Source organism: Alligator mississippiensis, chromosome 9, assembly GCF_030867095.1.
Source record: "Alligator mississippiensis isolate rAllMis1 chromosome 9, rAllMis1, whole genome shotgun sequence".
Taxonomy (NCBI): Eukaryota; Metazoa; Chordata; order Crocodylia; family Alligatoridae; genus Alligator; species Alligator mississippiensis.
In genome coordinates this window covers 37,201,600-37,220,397 of record NC_081832.1, presented here as the reverse complement: position 1 = coordinate 37,220,397, position 18,798 = coordinate 37,201,600, and the positions used below count along the sequence as shown (strand labels likewise).

Sequence of the window (18,798 nt, the reverse complement as noted above, 5' to 3'; positions counted from 1 at the left end):
TTTTGGGGGGTGGAATATACCAATCATTCAAACTTTAAAGGGTTCCTCACCCTTTAAAGTTTGCAAAAGGAGTTCATTTTTTTAAATAGTTAAAATGTATATTGTATTTGTAACTTCCATGTGAACTGGCCTTGCTTTTGGTTCAAAACTGGAATTGTTACTATTGCAGAAAGCAGCACAGTGTTTGTGTCAACTCAAAGAACTAGATTTAAAAAACAAAGCAAAATCCACACATGCAGGTTGAAATGAAGTTGTGCGATTGCTTGACATTACTAAATAGCTGCAAAAATTTCACCTACCTTAAAATGGTTAGAATTCAGAGTTATATTGGCCTCTGGAGTCTTTGCTTAAATGCATCGTAATTGTTTTATGAAGTCCTCAAAAAGTCACCATTTATTCAGATTATATCAAGAGGCCCAAAGAGACAAAGCTCAAGTGGTTTTAGTGAGGGAAGATTACTGGAATACCATGCAGGATTCGAGAGATCCTACACACCTCCCGTTGTAACAAACTTACATACAAGATGACAATTTCTCTCTCTCCACTGTACAGTTGTGCTGCACAGCCTAAGATGAAGCAAGGAGTACACTCAATTAGATTTCGTTCCCAGAACTATGCTGCACACGAGTGCAGGAAAAGCCATGCTAGTTCATCAGTAATAACAGGGAAAATAAAACTTGTCCCAACAAAAGAATTAAAGAAAGTTGAGAAGTATTAACAGAGGAAATGGGCAAATATACATTTAACTGCTTTAAAAGGGGAGGGGGGCTTACACTCTACTTATGTCAGCATGACCCAGTAGTAATATCAGTTAGGTGTGGACAGATATAACATCACTTCAAATACCTTTGGCAGCTTCAGAAGGTGAGCTGATGGAGGTAAACACTCTTTGAAGCATTCCCAAAATGGCCAAACTGCTCCAAAAATAAGGAAAGAAGTACTATTTAGAAACCTGTTATCTGGACATGCTCTACAGAGCATAGCAGTGAAGAGCAGAGTCCTCCAATATCCCACATACTCCATGTTCCTTCCAGTATAATAAGACTGAAGGCCCCATCCCCAACCTGCACCCCCCAACCCGACTAAAGGGAGGTCCTCCAGGGCAGAGATGGAGCACAAAACACTAATTGACATGTTGGCTTCACCCAGAAGCCACAGGTTGCAGTGCATCCTGACTGGAGAGCATGCCATAGCATGCAACTGCAAGGACTTTGGAATGCTCCATGGGGGTAGGAGTTGGGAGGGGGAAGCTGGAGAAAGGCAATGGGGGGGGGGGAGGGGATGTATATATTTTTGCAGCTAAAGTGTTTCAAAGTGCAGCTCACTTCCAAATCTTTAAATGTTTAATCTGTCATTAATAAAAAAATTAAATAAAATAAATGCACCTCAAAATGTTACATCTGTCCCTACACCCTTAACTAAAATCACACTAACTTTGACTTTAAATGAGGCAGGGTTACTTTGAATGGTTTTGTTACACTTGTATCTCTACATGCACAGATGCAAGTTGCATCCTAACAGCTTACCAGTATCCTTTGATACTGATACAGTTATGTCCCTCTATACCCAGAGGGTTCTACAAAGTGTCATTCATGGTCCTGTTAAACAAAAATTCTTTGCTCTGAAGGCTCGCTTTAAACACACTTGGGAAGCAACCAGTAACTATGTTTGAATTCAAATGCCATTGTATCCAAATGTGTACATGTCAGAATTTAAGAACTGCCTAGAATTGAAAGATCCTATACTAGAAGCAGTTGCAAGGGGAGAGGAGGAGGGGGCAGGGGAAAGGCTTTCTACTGTTTTGCTGATAGCTAACTGCACTTAATTCTACACTAATATATCAAATCATGCATTAGTCTACGTGAGTCTATTCTCTCTACTCATTCCAAGGCTCCAAAAAACCATTTACCAGCAACAGCATTAGCAAAATGAACTGAAGGGTCTCTGCAGGCAGGAGACTGCAAACAGACAGGAGAGAACCTAGCTAATACATTTAACATTTGTTTTCAAGCCACTGCACATTCTGAATTACTTTTACACAAGTAGAACAGAAAACTCCAATAAAATCCTCCACATTATTATAAAGAATGATCAACCCTTTTTTTTTTTTTCCTAAAAGCAGTCCATTAAAAACAGAACTAACTGGGATCAAGAAATGTTACATAAAAGATAACACTGTCTACTTTCTTTCACCTCCACTACACTTCAGGAAACTTGTATAGTTTCTCAAGGTCTTGTCTTATTTTAGGAGTTCACAGACATAACTGAAACAGAAGACAAACCCACGCAAAGTTTCTAGCCTACTTGTTGACCTCCTCGAAAAACCCGGGTGTTTAAAGCTGCTTTAATATCATAATTTTTGTTGACTTTCTTACAAGTTTTTCTTCCTAATTCCAACAGACTCAGACATTATGCATGTAAGGGAAAAGGGAATAAACTGTTTACAGTATAAAGGATATCCTTCAATATTCTAAAAAGCAACAGAACTTCAAAAAGTAATTCTTTCTACTTTTAAAAGGTAACACAGTGGCCCTTTACTAAGAAATTCTTACCTTTATCAATATACAAGAGTTGTAGTTAAAAAGTTCTACTTGCTCCATTAAAAGCAAAACTTTGTTTTAGTTTATGCAATATTCATTCAATAAATGACTGTTTTAAGAGCAAAAGTTTAGATTTAGTACCATGGTGGCATCTTCTTGTTGCAATTTAAAGTCAATTAAAGCCTCTTTTCATTTTATTCTATTTTTATTTCACATTGTTGACCCTTAGTGTACAAATAAGCCACAAAGTCATATTTCTTTTTACATGGGGTATTTTCACAGCTGAATTTTTAATGCTTTTGACATATTTGTGAGACGCACCAGACACATTTAGATCCTGATTTGACTCCAAATTAGGCAGCCTAACTTTAAAAATAAAGCCTTACTCCAACAACTTGGTCTATTTCAAAGGACTTCTAGATTAATGTTTCAGTTAGCATTATATTTAAAACAGGCCACAATATGAATCAGGTCCAAAAGGCAATGGTTAAATCTGAAGCAATTTAATTTTTTTTCAAGCTCTTATGTTAATTATAATTTGGTATCAAGTGGTCCTTCCTCTCATCCCACCATGTAATAAACTATGTAAGATTACATGTCTTATCACAACAGCAATATCCTCCACATCTTCTACCTCATGTATTAAACCTCTAATGGTTGCTAGCTACATTTTATTTTTAAATAAGCAAGTCACTTTTTTTCTTGCACATCTTGCAGTGACACAAAGTTCCAGATAAATAGGATCCTTTAAATTCCACTGCCTTGATTTCCACAATTTAGGAGACCAACTAAAGCTAAAATGACCTATGACATATTTGGTTATAATGTATTTGCAACTTATTTTAGCCCACTGCATTCTTTTCTTTATATTATCTTGAAGGAATTTTAATTCATCATTACCTACCGTAAACAGCATGCTACTAAAGCATTATATAGAAGACACCTCAAAGCTTTATATGCAAATACGACCTCCTAATATTTATGGGGAGTTCACATTTATTTACAAGTATACACTTTACAAAGATGCATTTACTAATGAATTATGCTAAAGGTCATGAGTATACCAAAACACACAGCAAGATACGGAAAAGCAAACTCAAACCCGTCATTAGAAAAATTCCTTTTCCATCAGTATCAATCCTACTAAATACAAAACTCAAACTTTGTTTTACATAAAATTTTGAAAATGAAAAGTTTACAAATGCACAACTTAGGAAATAATTTTACAAGTCCTTTAGACCATACAGAAAATTAAAATAACCGGACATGTACGTTTTCCCAACACAGACCTGCAGCTTGTTAGAAAATCTGAAGAGAAATGTGTAAAAGCAGATTTCACAATATAAGAAATTCCTGGAGTATTTCAGAAAGGTCTACTAATGCTCTGACATCCAAAAGATAATCAAGATGCACTGCACTATTTTAGCTCTTAGATGCATATGGATCAAATTCCAGATACTAGTAGTTTAATTACAATTTCACAACAAGAAAGGCATGTTGTGATTCATTTAAGCTTGAAATAGTTATCATCAATTTCTGCAAGCCATATACTAATATTTTCTAAATTCAACCAGATCTGTCCACAGTGAAACCAGGTTTTCCTTTTCAGTAATTTTATTCTAGTGTGAAATATGAAGAAACAGCACCCAAATAATAACTGAAATATAGTAGGAAATTTTAATTAGAAAATTGTTTCAAGAACAAAGAGCAAAATTTTTAAAAAACCTCAAATACTTGTCTCCTATTCAAATCATCTTACTGAATCAGTAATAGTACTCTCAAAGAAAAACATCTGTTGAAACAATATCCCCAAGACTGTTAAAACACATAACAAAGAGAGACAATTTTATTAACAGGAGACTTAATTGTAAACAGTATATACAATCACAAAGCTTTTCAAATGTGGGAGTGCACCACCTAGTGATTTGTCAAAAACAAATTTATTCCGATGAATTTCAAAAGGATGTGTAATGCAACCACCTCTTTATTGTAGTACACCTTTTACAATCCTTCCAAAAATTCCTGTACTGGAAAATCCTCTCAGAAGGTAGCGTTGCACAGGTTTTCAGATCTTCCCTATACACTACATGAATAAAACTGTTGCCACTTGCACCTATAAATTATGCCAGACTGTATACTTCAGTGTTCCATAATATGCAACACTAAAAGGCACGAGATTTCTTTGACCAAGAAACAGAACAGCTTACAGGCTACTATGTTTAAGTACAATGATTTGCAGGGAATTGTGGAATTTCAGACAGCAAAAAGAATTTGAATGTCTAATAAACCAAAGAGTAGACAAACTACAAGTTCTATTGTTCAAGCTTGTGAATAATTGCTTCCTTTTTGATTTTCTATTCTCCATGAAAGTCTTCACTCCACAGTAAAGAAAATGTCAACTCTTTACAGAATTTGAATAAAACAGCACAAGTTTATTGCAAAAATATAGTAAACTCAAAAGAGTGTTTTCAAGGTTTTTTTGGGGGGGAAAATAAGATTAAATCTCTGAATTGACCCATGACAGTATTTCACAGCACAGTTGCTGAAGTTAAGATAAAAAGCGTTTAAGAGTAGTTTAAACATGAAATCTTTAGCTGGAATCCAATCTTCTAATAAAGATAATCCCTTTGGTTCTCTTAAGAGAGATTCCTTGTGAGTAGTTCAGAAGATACACGAGAAATACAACATTCACTATCCAAGCTAGTGTCAAAGAGTCTATCGCAACTGTTACATAATCCTAACAAATCAAGCTACTTAAACAATGATGAATGTTTTTTTGAGTTGTTGCTGCCATGGCACCAACTGTATTTTTTACTAGAAAACTAAATACAATAATGTTTGACGGTAGCTACATTTGTGGCAAAAGTCTTATTCTGCACAGTTATAGTTGCAACAATAGCTAAAGGTTATTCCACAAAGAACAGCTTGAATTTTACAGAACAGTTCTGCTCATAGGTATATATGAAATAGCTTGGTAGACATTAGCCATGTGCATAATTCTATCTATACAGCAATAACCTTTGAAAATAAGAGTACATACACAAAACAATTAATCTATACACTGAATTCATTCACTTGCAGAGGAAAATTATAAACAAAGCTTTAACCCGGAACAAAGTAAATTCAGCCAGTTTTTAACCAAATCTAGGAAGAGCTATCTATTTTACAATGGCTTGCAATAGCACCCACTGAGGGCATCATTGACTTCATCTCATTACATAACTATTTCCTTTATCCACAACTACATAAAACCAATCTAGATTCCTTGATAAACATCATGGGGTCAGTTTAGCTTCAGCAAACTTTTTCTATTTGGTGCAAAAGAATCTCTCTTCTCACATACTTTTAATCAAAAATCCTCTGCACATTCATCTTTGCAGGGTTTCTTATGTAAATGGCTAAACCACTGTTTTGTCTTCGCAAAACAAATCTGATTACAATTTAAACAAATCCACAGGTTCTATCCTGGATACACTATAAAAACAATGTGGATGTATTAATCACAGCACTATGAGTAACTATTCTACAGACATTTCATATGAACAGCTACCCTAAGACAAGTTTGACTTTTCTTGAGCCTATAGGCCTGTCATTTAAATCAACCACAGCAGCCATTGCTTCATCACGAGACTCAAATGCAACCATTGCTTCTCCTGTGGGCATTCCTTTTTCATTGTATTTTAAGCACACTGAACCTGGGATCACTTGGTAACCATAAAAGAAATCCAAAATTTCATCCACTGACACAGTAAAGGGCATATTTTGTACTTTAATGACAGTAGGCCCTGGCTTACCAGAACCCGTTCCAAAACCTGGGGGTCCACTAATATGCAAGTTTCCTGGTCCAGGTCCAAAACCTGGAGGTCCACTTAAATGCCCAAGTCCACTTGCGATACCTGGAGGGCCACTACCAAAAGTAGGAGGGCCACTTAAATTACCAGGCCCATTCCCAAAGCTTTGCGGTCCCCCTCCAAAATTTGATGGTCCGCTCAAATTACTAGGACCACTTCCAAAACCTGGGATATCAATACCTGCACCAGGCAAACCACTGCTTCCAACTGAAGGTATTCCTGGTCTAGAATCACCAAAGCCACCAACTCCTGGTGGCGGCAGAGGGGGACCAAATGTAGCACTAAAATTACCAGGAAAATTAAATGGAGGGCCATTGTTGACATCTTTCGAACTACCACTCATGAAAGAATGCTCATCACCACCAGCATTTTGTACTCCTGGCACTGCTACGTTCCCTTGCATTGGCATTTTCAGCAACTTTTTGCCTTGGGATGGTGGATTTCTTTCAATTTCTCTCATTTCTTCTACAGTAGTCAAACGTAAAACAACATCTCTTCCATTGAGTTTTTTACGGTGCAGGCGTTCTGCCTTGTGAGCATCATCTTCAGTTTTAAACTGAACCAGGGCTTGTCCTAAACCTTGCCCGTTATTATCAACAAGAATTTGCACAGAGTTTTCTTCTACTGCCAGTCCCTCTAGAAACTGAAGAATCTCAATTTTTGTAATATTGTATGGAATATTTGATATATGTGCACATAATTTTGGCAAACCAGTCTCCCCCTCAGTATTCATTATGATCTCTCTCTGATCATAGTTGAAATTCTGCAATCTTTTCCGAATCATGTCTATCTTTTCTAACATCGCCTTTTTAGTTATGGGATGAACTTGAATAAAACGATTCCCTATGTACTGCTTATGATGACATAAAGCTGCTTTGTAATCGGCTTCATTCCTGAACTCAACAAAACCCTCACCAATTGCTTTTCCATTGGGTCCATAAGCTATATAAATGCTGTCTTCAACGATATCTAATTTTTTAAAGAAATCTATTACATGTTTGTTCTCCGATTCGAAAGGCAGACCTTTCAAATAGACACAGAAACCCTGCTCATGTGGCGATCTTGATCTTGACCTTTTCTGTCCACTAGGAGATTTGGACCTAGCATGTGTTTGTGGAGGAGGATGGGGCTGTCCAGAACCACCCATGGTTTGCTTGAAAGTGATATGGCCTCCAGCAGACACCCACTGTCTCTCTGTTGCAGGACTAACTTCAACATAGCGTTGAATCATTAGCATTCTGTTTCGCTTCAGTGCTTCAAATGTATCTTGAGGAGAGAAAAACTTAACTAGTCCATTTCCATTATTTCGGCCTACATGATCTTTTAGCATATGAACTGCATCCACACGAAGCCCATGGAAAAAGTCTTTTACATCAGATTCTGTTGCAGAGAAGGGCATTCCATGAACACTGACGTACAAATCATCTGGATTGATAGGAAGTGGTTTCATGCTACTTTGAGAATTCATCTGAATAGGATTTACAGGATTCATGGGACCTATAAACATTGGAGTCAAGCCACTGTTCATGTTCAATGCTGTTCCAGACCCATTCATTCCAGTAGGTAAAGGTGCTACAGGTGGAGGATTCATAGGAGGCATTCCTGATATAGGGGGCATAGAGGTCATTGGTGGTACAGGGGGTACAGGAGGTATTGGGGGAACTGGAGGAACAGGAGGCAGGGTAGGTACAGGAGGTGGGACAGGTATAGGAGGAATGGAAGGCATAGGTGGCAAAGATGGCATAGCTGGCATAGGAGGAATTGGTGGAGGTGGTACAGCGTTCATTGGGGATGCTGTACTAGGTATTGTTGAACTAAATGTTGGGCTACCAAAGGTAGTCCCAAGATTTGGAGGTGCAGTTCCCATACTGGCAGTGGAGAATGTGGGTATGTTTTTGTTGCTGTCATGAACAGTAGTAGAAGCAGTTACTACACTAGGAGAGGGATTGTTAAAGTTAGTTACAGTAGTTGGCAAGTTTACCCTACCACTCATTCCAGAACTAGGTGGTGGTCCAGACCTGCTAGCATTTGCTGGTGGCATATCTAGATTGGCAGTTTCAAAACGCCTACGACTGAGTTCTATCATGTTTTGCATTTCAGTTTTGCTACTGAGCAATAGTGTTACTTTTGACCCTTTAATAGTACCACCTGTGCGCATCATACCAAGCCTTGCATCTTCATCAGTGGCAAAAACGATGAAAGCCTCACCCAGTTCACCCCCTACAATATGCACGCCCCCATCAGGAATGGTCAATCCAGAGAAGAAGTGGCGAATGTCCATGGTCCCCGCCACAATCGGGAGACCTTGCAAGCGGATGACCACAGCCATGCTGCGCTGAAACAACACACACCTGCAGATGAGAAAAGGCAACGGCCATGTCAGACTACTGTTTATGACACCATGCATTTACCTACAGACACCATCTACTATATTATTTACAAATGCCTAAGGACATCATGCAAAGAAAAAAGTATGTTTATGTTCTAGAGTTCTTTATTCAGATTTGTTTACCACAAGCATTGAACATTTATGAACATAAAACATTAACTCAAGATTTTTTTGCTGCAAGTAAAAAGTTGTTTAAATCAAAATTCAAAAAGGAAAGATCAGCCTAAGACCCAAACAAGCATCAGTACAATCAGTACAAAACCCAACTGTCAGCAAAAATCATAACCATTATATCAGAAGGTTTATTCTTTAATGAAATGCAAGGAAAAAGACTGTTTTAACTAAACAAATGAACTTATCATATGTATCTTAGGAGACAAAGGATAAACATTTGTACACTTAAGCAGCTCATGTTCTGACTGAACAGAAAAATACAGCACCACTGAAACATTGTAAGAGCTTTTTGTTTTCCACAGATCTTAAATATGTAAAGAACAGCAAGAAATAAGATGCAATTGCTCTTATTTCTTAGTTTAGCTGATTTTCTATTTTTAAACAGCTTAATTGCTAAAGCTTTTCCTTGTTTTTCTTATTATGTTTCTTTAAGACAATTCACTCCCCAAAAACGTAAACCACACTCTTAAAAAGGTAGAGTGTCTACCCCTAAATGAACACAGTGCCTAGGACCTAACAATGGAGGTCCTAGGACCTCCTCTAATGGAGACCTAACAATTACTAGGACCTTTGGGCATTACCCCAATGTAAATAACATGCTTCTAGATATACTTGGCTAACAGAATGTTCCTTTGAATTGCAAACATGGGAAACAAACAAAAACAACAATGATCTCTTCTTTCTGATTAAAGTCAAGGCCTGACCAAACTGTTAATGACACGTGGAGCAGAGTCATAGTATGAACACAACTACATGGAAGTCTAGGTACCCTGTAAATACATAAAGAATAGGGCCAAGAGATTTTAAAAGGAGTACCTAAAATTGGAACCGTAAAATCAAATATGATCTTTAAAAGCGTTAAGCACCCCAGAGCTGCTATCAGCTTCAAAAAGGAAATGCTAGATGCACGGCACTTTAAAATTAAGTGCATTTTGTTTTCTTTTTTTGATGTCTACATAACACTTAAGCATGCAACTCTGAAAATTTTGACCTAGACCTACAAATACTTCCAATCTGGGTGAGGAAAATAATTGTTTTATAATACCACGAAGACAAAATTCAAGATTTAGTGCTATACTCATAACTTAACTGGTTGAGTCCAACCTTCTGTTCACACCTAAACTACACAAACAGCTAAATAATTTTTAAAAACATTAACATTGTAATATAATTTTAAATAGCACCTGCTTCTCCAGCCTTAATCTACATAAATTCTACCAGAACACTTACACAGCAGCATGATAAGATTACACTTAATAACCAGTGGAGCTCTGCTATCAGTGGAAGGGGGGCAGGGGTGGGAAAGAGTTGGTGCAGCTTGAGCAGTTCAAACTCCTGGCACTGCCAGAAAAAACTACAATACATGCACACCTCAGGGGCTGGTCACTTTAGCCCCTTCCCCTGCTGTTAAAGTGGCAGTACTTTCTGAAATACAGGTACCTTCTGAATACAGGCAGTACCTCCTGAAAATCTCTAAAAAAAATAAATAAATAAAAAAATCCACAGATTAACTTCAATTTAGCTAGTTGAAATCAACTACAAATAGCTATACTTAAGCAAAAGGAGTTAACCTTGTATAGACTGGTTAAATCTGACCTAGTAACTTAGCTGTTCTCAAATTCTTTCAGAATCTAGGAATGCCCCTTGGAAAGGATGAGATGATGCTTCTGACTTGCCAAATCAAACAATTCACTAGTTCAGAAAATCATTTCTTGTCTTTAAGAAATTATCATCAGCATCTCCATTTGTCTGATCACCACTTCCAGAATTCAATTAGCTCCCTCACTGACCAGTGTGAGCTAGTTCAAATCTGCATGGAAGACCGCCAAGAACTCCTAGATCAGAGGTTCTCAATCCCCTTACACTCCAGGCACCTCTCGGAAAATGCCAGATCTGTTTTCACCAGTTTTTTGACAACAGAAAAAACAATAACGCAATTCTTCTGTTGCAATGAACTCAAAGACCCCACAACAGGTCAGTATGGTTAAGAATCACTGTCCTAGATGTATGTAGCATTAGATATTCAAGCAGACTCTCACTCAAAGAATCAAACAACCAGTGCAGACTTAGGAAGTGTTAGGCTACTAACATGCCAACTTATGGATATAAGCTAATTTTCATCATTTGCGATCATTAAAAGATCCCAAAGCACTCTCTCTCGGATTAAGGCAAGAGACGCATAAATAGATTAACCCCAGAGCAAGACAACATGCCCCAATTATCAGTTGCAAACATGATAATCTGCAAAAGCAGTAACTCCAGCTCAACTATGGCAAGTTTACAAATAGCAATATTCTCAATGCAGCCTGTTCAGTTCCGATGCTTTCAAATAGGCTGCATATTTGCATACTGCTTCTACGATACAATTTGCTTCAACTCTCCATTTATGCACCTATAGCCCAAGCATTATTTACCGCTATACCCATGTCAAATTCCGATTCAGTTACATTTGTCTCCCTGATTTCCCCCAGCAATTTCAGTAAAGATTAATCTCCAATTCTTGTTTCTATTTGTGATAATTTTTGCAGTCTTTGAGTTCTCCTTGGCCTGATGAAGGGTGTTTGGGCCTGAAAGCTTGCAAATATTTAAAAAAGATTATAGAACTATCTAGTTGGTCTAATAAAAGATATCATCTTGATCACAAGAGTTCTATCTGTTCTATACTGTTGCACAAGGTCGTTGTTTGCTGTTGGGAAAGTTACAACAAAACAAAAAGCTATCCACACTGACACCAAGTAAAAACTCAATACTCAGGAAACACAAAAATGCTGCTCCTAATGCTATTATGTCACAGGCAACACATCAAAGGCTTTCTAGTATTCCGCCGTTAAAAGCAACTGGAGAAGAATGAATGATTCGTGTCCTTTGTTGAATTTTTTTCCTCTGCCTCTAATACTTGATGTTCATTGTGGTAAACATTAAACACTCTGGACAACTGTTGCCTAATTTGCACTTGTGCATCTGATCATTCTGTCCTAATTGCAGGAAGCTGCATTTGTTCTTACTGAATTTCACTTTGTATATTACCGACCACTTCTCCAGTTTATCCACATCACTGTGAATCCTAACTCCAATGTCTCCCTACTCCGCCCAGCTTGGTGGTCTTCTGCAGCTCTGTTAAGTATGCACTCAACACTCAATTTCATTCTCCATATCATTAACAGATACTACTAAAACAGTACCAGACTCAAGACAGACCCCTGGGAAACCTCACTCAGTACTTACTCCCAATTAGACACTGACCCATTGATAAGACAAGCAAATGTTTTCCTAAAGTCAAGGACAACCACTGTTCTCTCATCTTCAAAACTCGTCATCTTGTAGAAGGAAATCAGGGTGAACAAGAGTGAAGCTCTAGACAAATCCATGTTGGTGATTTCTGATTACCTCTAAATACTTAGAAACAGTTTCCTTGATGATCTGCTCCATGATCTTAACTTCCTTGCCAGGGCAAAGGGAATGTCAGCCAAAAAATTGACAAATGTCAGTTAAACAAATATTCTTTACATTAAGTGAGGAGTTGGGTGATTTGCTCCACTGGCACAACCTTAGGTAGTTGATAACTACACATTTTTGGTGTAATATAGATTTAAATTTTTTTCTGAAGTAATGTGTTTAAAAACCAAACTAAATTCATCACTAGATATTCAGAACAGATAGTTTTGTGAAGACAATATTTACATCAGGTTTTTACAAACATTAAGCTACCAAAAGATGCACAGAACTATTTTTTTGTCTATTTGCTGACATAATTGCCAGCATGCATGCTCAACTGCTATAACTGCACGAGTTTTTTCATCTAGATTTGCAGTTGAGTTTATGAAGCACCATCTACTCTTTATATAATCATTAGCACATTTTGGAATGGATATGACATCCAGATGACTAAGGAGATCAGAACTCTCAAATTATCATTTCACATTGTGACCTTTCAGGTGTGGTAAAACACTCATAACTGCAACTCAAAAACCCTTTAAAAACAGAAACAAACAAGAAACAGGGGCTTTCATTCTGAAGACTAATACCGTGTCATAAATGTCAGTTAATTACTTAAGATTCAAGTATTCAAATCCCTGAAGCAGTGTCATCAGCCTCAGTTCCAATTATTATTTAAAGAGAAGCCCTTTTTTTATAGCTTAACTCAATTATAAATGCCGAGTTATTTTGAATATAAATTATTGGCAGGATATAGTATTTGACTTCTACAAAACAGATACAAACCAAAAAAGGATGGAAAAAATTAGGACACTAATCATGCAAATAATTTATTATGAATTTTAATAGTTCCACTGACTCTCATTCTTGAAGTTAAGCATGTTCATTAATATCAGATATGTTAAAACTGAATTTTAATTATAGGTTTCTTCATAGCATAAGATTTGTCAACTGAAAAAAAATAAAACTGCTTCAGTATTAATCATAAGCCATTCAGAATTTCAACATTTTTACAGTGCTTTTTAAACCACACTTGGAAGTCAAAGTTCCTAAGAAGAACAGTCTGCGATTAGGATCCAATCATCATACATAGATTCTTAAAAGCATTTAAGTGACTGAGGAACAAAAGTTCCATTGACTGAACATCTGATAGATAAGTATAACCCAATCAAAGCATTTCAACGCCAACTTGTGAAAAGTCAGTATATTGGAAGATGTTGACAATCGTACATACTATTTACTTATTAACTGCGTGTTCAAAGCTTCATTGTTCTTCTCACTGTAGGGATATTAAAAAGGTCCTTAGCTTGTCATTTTTGGAACAGGAATTGTGAAAGTTTAGCAGAAAGAGTCCCTTGTCAAATCTGAAATTCCACTACCAGTTTGTAAGCAAAACATCCACTTTAACAATTAAGACTGAAATGGAAGGGGCTGTCAACATATTAATAATCTAGTTTTAAAATTCTAATAAATTACATATGTATCATGATGTGTAACTTCCAATTTCAAGAAGAATACAACATATGCAGAAGGATAATATTGTCTCCTCAATGTACAACTCCATTAAGATTAACAGAAGCTTGTGCACAGAGTAGAAGTAATTTAAGGCCGTATGTACAAAACACTGCACAGAGAAAGCAATGACCTAATTTTTTAATATATGTTTAGTTCACCAATTAAAACATCTGGAAAGCTCAACTAGTTCCCCAGTGAGTGTACAGAGATTTGAATGGTAATGTGTTCCAAGATGCTTTCTTCAATCAAACAATTACAATTATTGAGAGAGAAGATGGACTGGATGGAGAAACGTAAGAAACGGGAACTTTGAAGTTTTCTTTGGTTTTGTAACAATGCCTTCGTATGAAACCAGTGAAATAACCGTATGCACAAATACAGACTGGGGAATGACTACCTAAGCTGTGTTGTGGAGAAGGTCCTTGGCATTACGGTGGACCATAAGCTGAATAAAGCCAATATTATGCTCTTGTTGGAAGGGAGAAAAGAAAAGCCAACAGCATTCTGGGTGGTATTAATTGGGAGTATTACTTGCAAATCCGGGGAAGTGATTCTTGCACTGTGAGAGCAACAAAATGATCAGGGGCCTGAGAAGCAGAACTTAAAAGGAAAGGCTGAAAGAACCAGAGTTATTTAGCCTGTAGAAGAGAAGACTGAGGGGGGATTTGTTAACAATTTTCAAATACCTGAAGGGCAATATTAGAGAGGGTGGAGATGGGCTTTCCTCTGGCGCTTTAAGGAACAGAACTAGGAGCAATGGCCTCAAGCTGCAGCATGGGAAATTTAAGTTAGAGATTAGGAGGAGCTTTGTGACTATGATGGTGGTCAAGCAATTGGAACAACCTACCTAGAGAAGTTGTGGAATCTTCATTCTTGGAACCTTTCAAGAGCAGGTTGGACAGACTTAGCTGGGATGGTTTAGTCGGGAATGATCCTTCCTTATCGAGGGGACTCGACTAGATGACCTTGTAAGTTTCCTTCCAGCCCTACTTTCCTATGATCAGGAATACCATCACTATGTGCACAATTTCGCAATCTTCGACAGAACCCAGTAGCCGAAAGAATACTGCCATTGCAGGAAGTTCTTTTTTTCTTTTTCTTTTTTAAAGTATCCAGCCTCATGCTGTCTGGCAATAACTAGAACTAGGCAGGTGGCAAACTCTTTTAAAAAACAAAAATTCATCTGCTAAATTAAAAACACTGTTCTCTCAAACAAGTGTTTGAGCTCATTTGTTATCTCAAAAACCTAGTAAGAAGCTTACCAGTAGGTATTTTACATTTCAGTATACTCTTGGAAAAATGCAAAGCTATTGCCTATTTTTATAAACAACGCAGAAAATTTGTTCAAGTACTCAAAGCTACCACATGCTGATAAAAACAGTAATATTTTAGAGTTTGGCAGAACATCTGTTTAAGGGGACAATGCTGCCAAGCCAACCATCACCAATGGAAGCAAAATTAAAAAAAAAAAAATAACTACGAATTTTTTTTAAACACTCAGAAGTGTTCTGAAACCAAACTCACATATTTCAAATGACCTTTAAGATTATTTCTTAACATGTAATCAATATGCATTAAAAAAATCTTGAATCCAAAACCTCTTACCTGCAAGACAGATGTTTTTTTTCTTAACAAGTAGCAGAAGCCAAGCCAATCCTGTGGGCAACCAATTAAAACCAACTTTTAGACTGCAATAAAGAATAAATGGAGGCAAAAATCAATGCAGGCAACACAACAGAGGTGACAGTCCACAATGAACTGTATATTTAGAAAGTTCAAGTGTGAGACCACCACAAGGCACTGCAACATACAGCAACCACAAGAATAAGATTTTTAAAAAGTTTAATATAGCCATTCCTTACACCAGTGTCACATTTTGATAACTGCATTGTTTAGTTTTATTTTGATCATTCTAAAATCATGACTATGCCTTATTGGAACATAAGTTATACATAAGTTAAAAATCAGAAGACAGGATTTAACAAACATCATTTTTTTCCCCAGAAAAGGGAATTAGTTATCTCATTTTAAAGGCAACGGTTATACACCTCCCCCCACTTCCTCAATGCTGGATCAAATCCTAAACTTTTGGGTTAGAACAGAAATTAGTGTTAGTAACCACAGTTTTACTAACACTATCAGGACAACTGCTTCTTAATTCTGTACCTACCTATTCAATTTGAGCAAAATACTACCTTAAATTGCTAAGGAAAATCTCTGAAAACTACATACACCAACATCCTCCAAATGAGCCAATAAAACCTATTCTAGTCCAGTTACACCTCAGAGAGACTTTACAATACCCTTACTTCCACACAGCATTATGAAAATTGTCTACTGTGAACCCATGTATCTGCAGTCTACTGCCCTATAAATACACCAAGAAATTAAATTTTTAACTTAAACTTACTACAATTCTATCCCAGGCATCACAAGAATGAGCAAGAAAGCCAAGATCTCTCTACTGAAATGTTAATCTGTATTTGTGCCTGGAAAAAACCACAACAAATAACTGGTTTGCTTGGGGATGGAATCTCTCAAACTATATTTGTCTCTCTGGAAAATTCCCTACAGAAAGGTCACATAACTAGCAAATAAGACAGACATGATCAGGAAAATTATGAATCAAGATTCTTAATGTTAACAGAGCCAGTGTCTGTTACAAAGGGTTATCAACAATTTTTATCTATGAACTGCTTTAAAGGAAACCACAAAGCTTACAATCCATACGGAATTCTCTATTAAGAGATAAAATGAGCATAGTGATTCCTAAAAATCTTTTGAAAAAGTAGGATTCCAGGTCTATATACAAGAAAAATGCAACTGAAACCTCGCCTTTGATAAAAGTGCCAAAGAGAGTTTTAAGACTGAACAACCTCCAAGTAGAATTCTCTGCTTCTAATCTAGCCCCATTGCAAGTAAGAATTCACAATACAAAACTATGCAACCCTCTTAAGTATAGCTTTCACACAATTTTATCCATTTGATAACAGCTTTCATATATAGAACATTTCACCAAAAAAAAATTCTCAAATTACTCAAAATATTTCCCGTTTAGAGGCCGAGTAGTATATACTTGTCTAGAAACTTTAAAAAAGACATAATACGCTAAAATCCGTGTTTTGTATATCTGCATTAGACTACAAAATGCCATCATAATATGCAAAATTACACAACTTTCTTCAAAAAAATTAAAAAATGCAAAGCTACAGTCCACTATATTTCAACTTCCCATAGCATCACGTACCACCAGTCACATTATACTTTATACAAACAAGTTAAAACTTAACTGAAAAAATATTTTAAACACACAAATTTCTTTAGGTATGTACCAACATCCTTTCGCTTCAATTCAGTGCTCAGGAACATATCACCTATAGTCACATAGCCAAATAGAGTATAAAGTGGGTATACTGCTTTCCCATACAGCACTGACAATATACTTCAATTCTGACCATAGATGCATGCCTTTATTGAAGAGATTCAACCACTAAAGTTCTCCAGTGGCAAGGAAAAGCACACATAGTAGACTAGGTGTTTTGTTGACTGGGATGAAATATAAGTTGTTCTGATCTAAAGAGATTTTCTATGTGGGGACTGCCGATCTATTTACCCAACCCAAGCGCTTGAAGGTGAACCATGATATAGAAGTCTGCAAGACAATACAAGAACTAAAACAATGATTTAGTCTCACAGGAAAACATTTTAGACAGAATTTAGGATAATATGCTTCAGAGATCATAACTGCATCTAGACTTTTATCAGCCCTAACACCACCCCCTGGCTGCCACAGCAATACCCAGCTTACAACACCACAATTAGCTGATTATATACACTAACCTTTTATTTGCTATCACTACACATGCTCTAAATATAATTATATTGGGGGGCAGGTTTCCTGGTAAAGGAGAGACATTTACCCTATAAAAACCTGTTTCCTTCCTATTTCTTATAGTATTCCCAAAAAGAAGAGATACGGGAATACTTTACCAGCCTTTCCAAATAAGCTCTTTGCACCAAAAGCACACCTTCACGCTGACATCGCTCCAAAACAGGAGTCTCTTTATGCCAACAACACCACTGTGGGTGGGCGCACACGGTGAAAGATGCGCGCAACTGTCCAGAGCCACTAGCAAGACTGAGTAACCCCACCATGTCTCTACAAGGGGCTGCATGGATTTCTTTCAGCACTTGCTACCCCCGAGCTGCAGAGCTACACCCACCAGGAAGACTCAGAGTGGGGCACCACATTCCTCAAGCCAAGACAAACGCGCCAACTAATGAAGCACTCACTGTCAGCCAGACACAGGCCGCTCACAGGCCACACATCCTGCAAGGAGCTATCGCCCGAGCATGCGTCCTTGCAGCTTTAAACCAGATCCAGCCCCGCCACGGCTCGTGATTCGCCCGAGTCGGACCCGCCACGCCGCGCTCGCCCCTCGCTGCTGCTGCTCCTGCTGCTGGTCGGCCGCCGCCTCCCGCGCTCGTGGGAAGGAGCCGCAGCAGCGCGGGCTCTGCAGGGGCGCCCGGCGAGGCGAGCTGAGGCCAGGCCAGGCCAGGCCGGGCCTCAATCCCGCCGCCAACTGCGCTGTGGCCGCACAGACTCACTAGCCGCCGCGGAAGCTCCAAGCGCCCCGGCCCGGCCCTCCCTTCCCCCCTTTGTGCGGCTGGCGAAGCGCGGGCGTGCAGGTCGGGCCCGGCCTCCCCCCGCCCGGCCGTAGGCGAGCCCGCGGCGCAGGAAAGGGGCTGGGCGAGGTCCGGGCGCTGCCGGCTCCTTACCGAGGAATCTGCACGGGAAAGGGGACTAGAGAGGAGCGGACACCGCCGAGTCCACCCCGCGCTCCAGCGCTACAAAATGGCCGCCGCGGCAGCTGCCCAGCCAGCGCTGCGGGGC

General features: G+C 38.2%; 2 protein-coding genes across 8 annotated transcripts in view; both read right to left on the bottom strand.

Moving 5' to 3' along the window:
* The window catches only part of CPNE1 (copine 1), an 87,579-nt gene extending 68,809 nt beyond the window's left edge, over positions 1-18,770 (bottom strand). Inside the window, exons 1-2 of one of the 5 annotated variants that reach the window (XM_014598371.3) lie at positions 18,684-18,718; positions 15,510-15,560 (exon numbers count right to left, since the gene is read on the bottom strand). The gene's annotated coding sequence lies outside the window, so the exon portion shown is untranslated. Of the gene's footprint in view, positions 1-8,599; positions 8,690-14,751; positions 14,838-15,509; positions 15,587-18,683 lie in introns of those variants that run through there. The other 4 variants (XM_014598369.3, XM_019485572.2, XM_059733319.1 and 1 more) reach the window with 4 other exon arrangements.
* Positions 4,199-18,760, bottom strand: RBM12 (RNA binding motif protein 12). Of its 3 annotated transcripts, none has more exons than XM_019485570.2 (2): positions 18,684-18,760; positions 4,199-8,742 (listed from the first exon to the last, which is right to left on the bottom strand). In XM_019485570.2, the coding sequence occupies exon 2, from the start codon at positions 8,718-8,720 to the stop codon at positions 6,087-6,089; it is 2,634 nt and encodes an 877-aa protein (XP_019341115.1). In that variant the 5' UTR covers positions 8,721-8,742; positions 18,684-18,760; the 3' UTR covers positions 4,199-6,086. The 3 variants fall into 3 exon arrangements, with proteins under 3 accessions (XP_019341115.1, XP_014453854.1, XP_059589301.1); XM_014598368.3 differs by lacking the exon at positions 18,684-18,760 and adding an exon at positions 15,510-15,592; XM_059733318.1 differs by lacking the exon at positions 18,684-18,760 and adding an exon at positions 14,752-14,839.
* Positions 18,771-18,798: the final 28 nt, after the last annotated feature.

What these genes read in the sequence shown, in the direction of transcription:
- RBM12 (XM_019485570.2), bottom strand. Translation starts at nt 8,720, where the DNA reads ATGGCTGTGGTCATCCGCTTGCAAGGTCTCCCGATTGTGGCGGGGACC.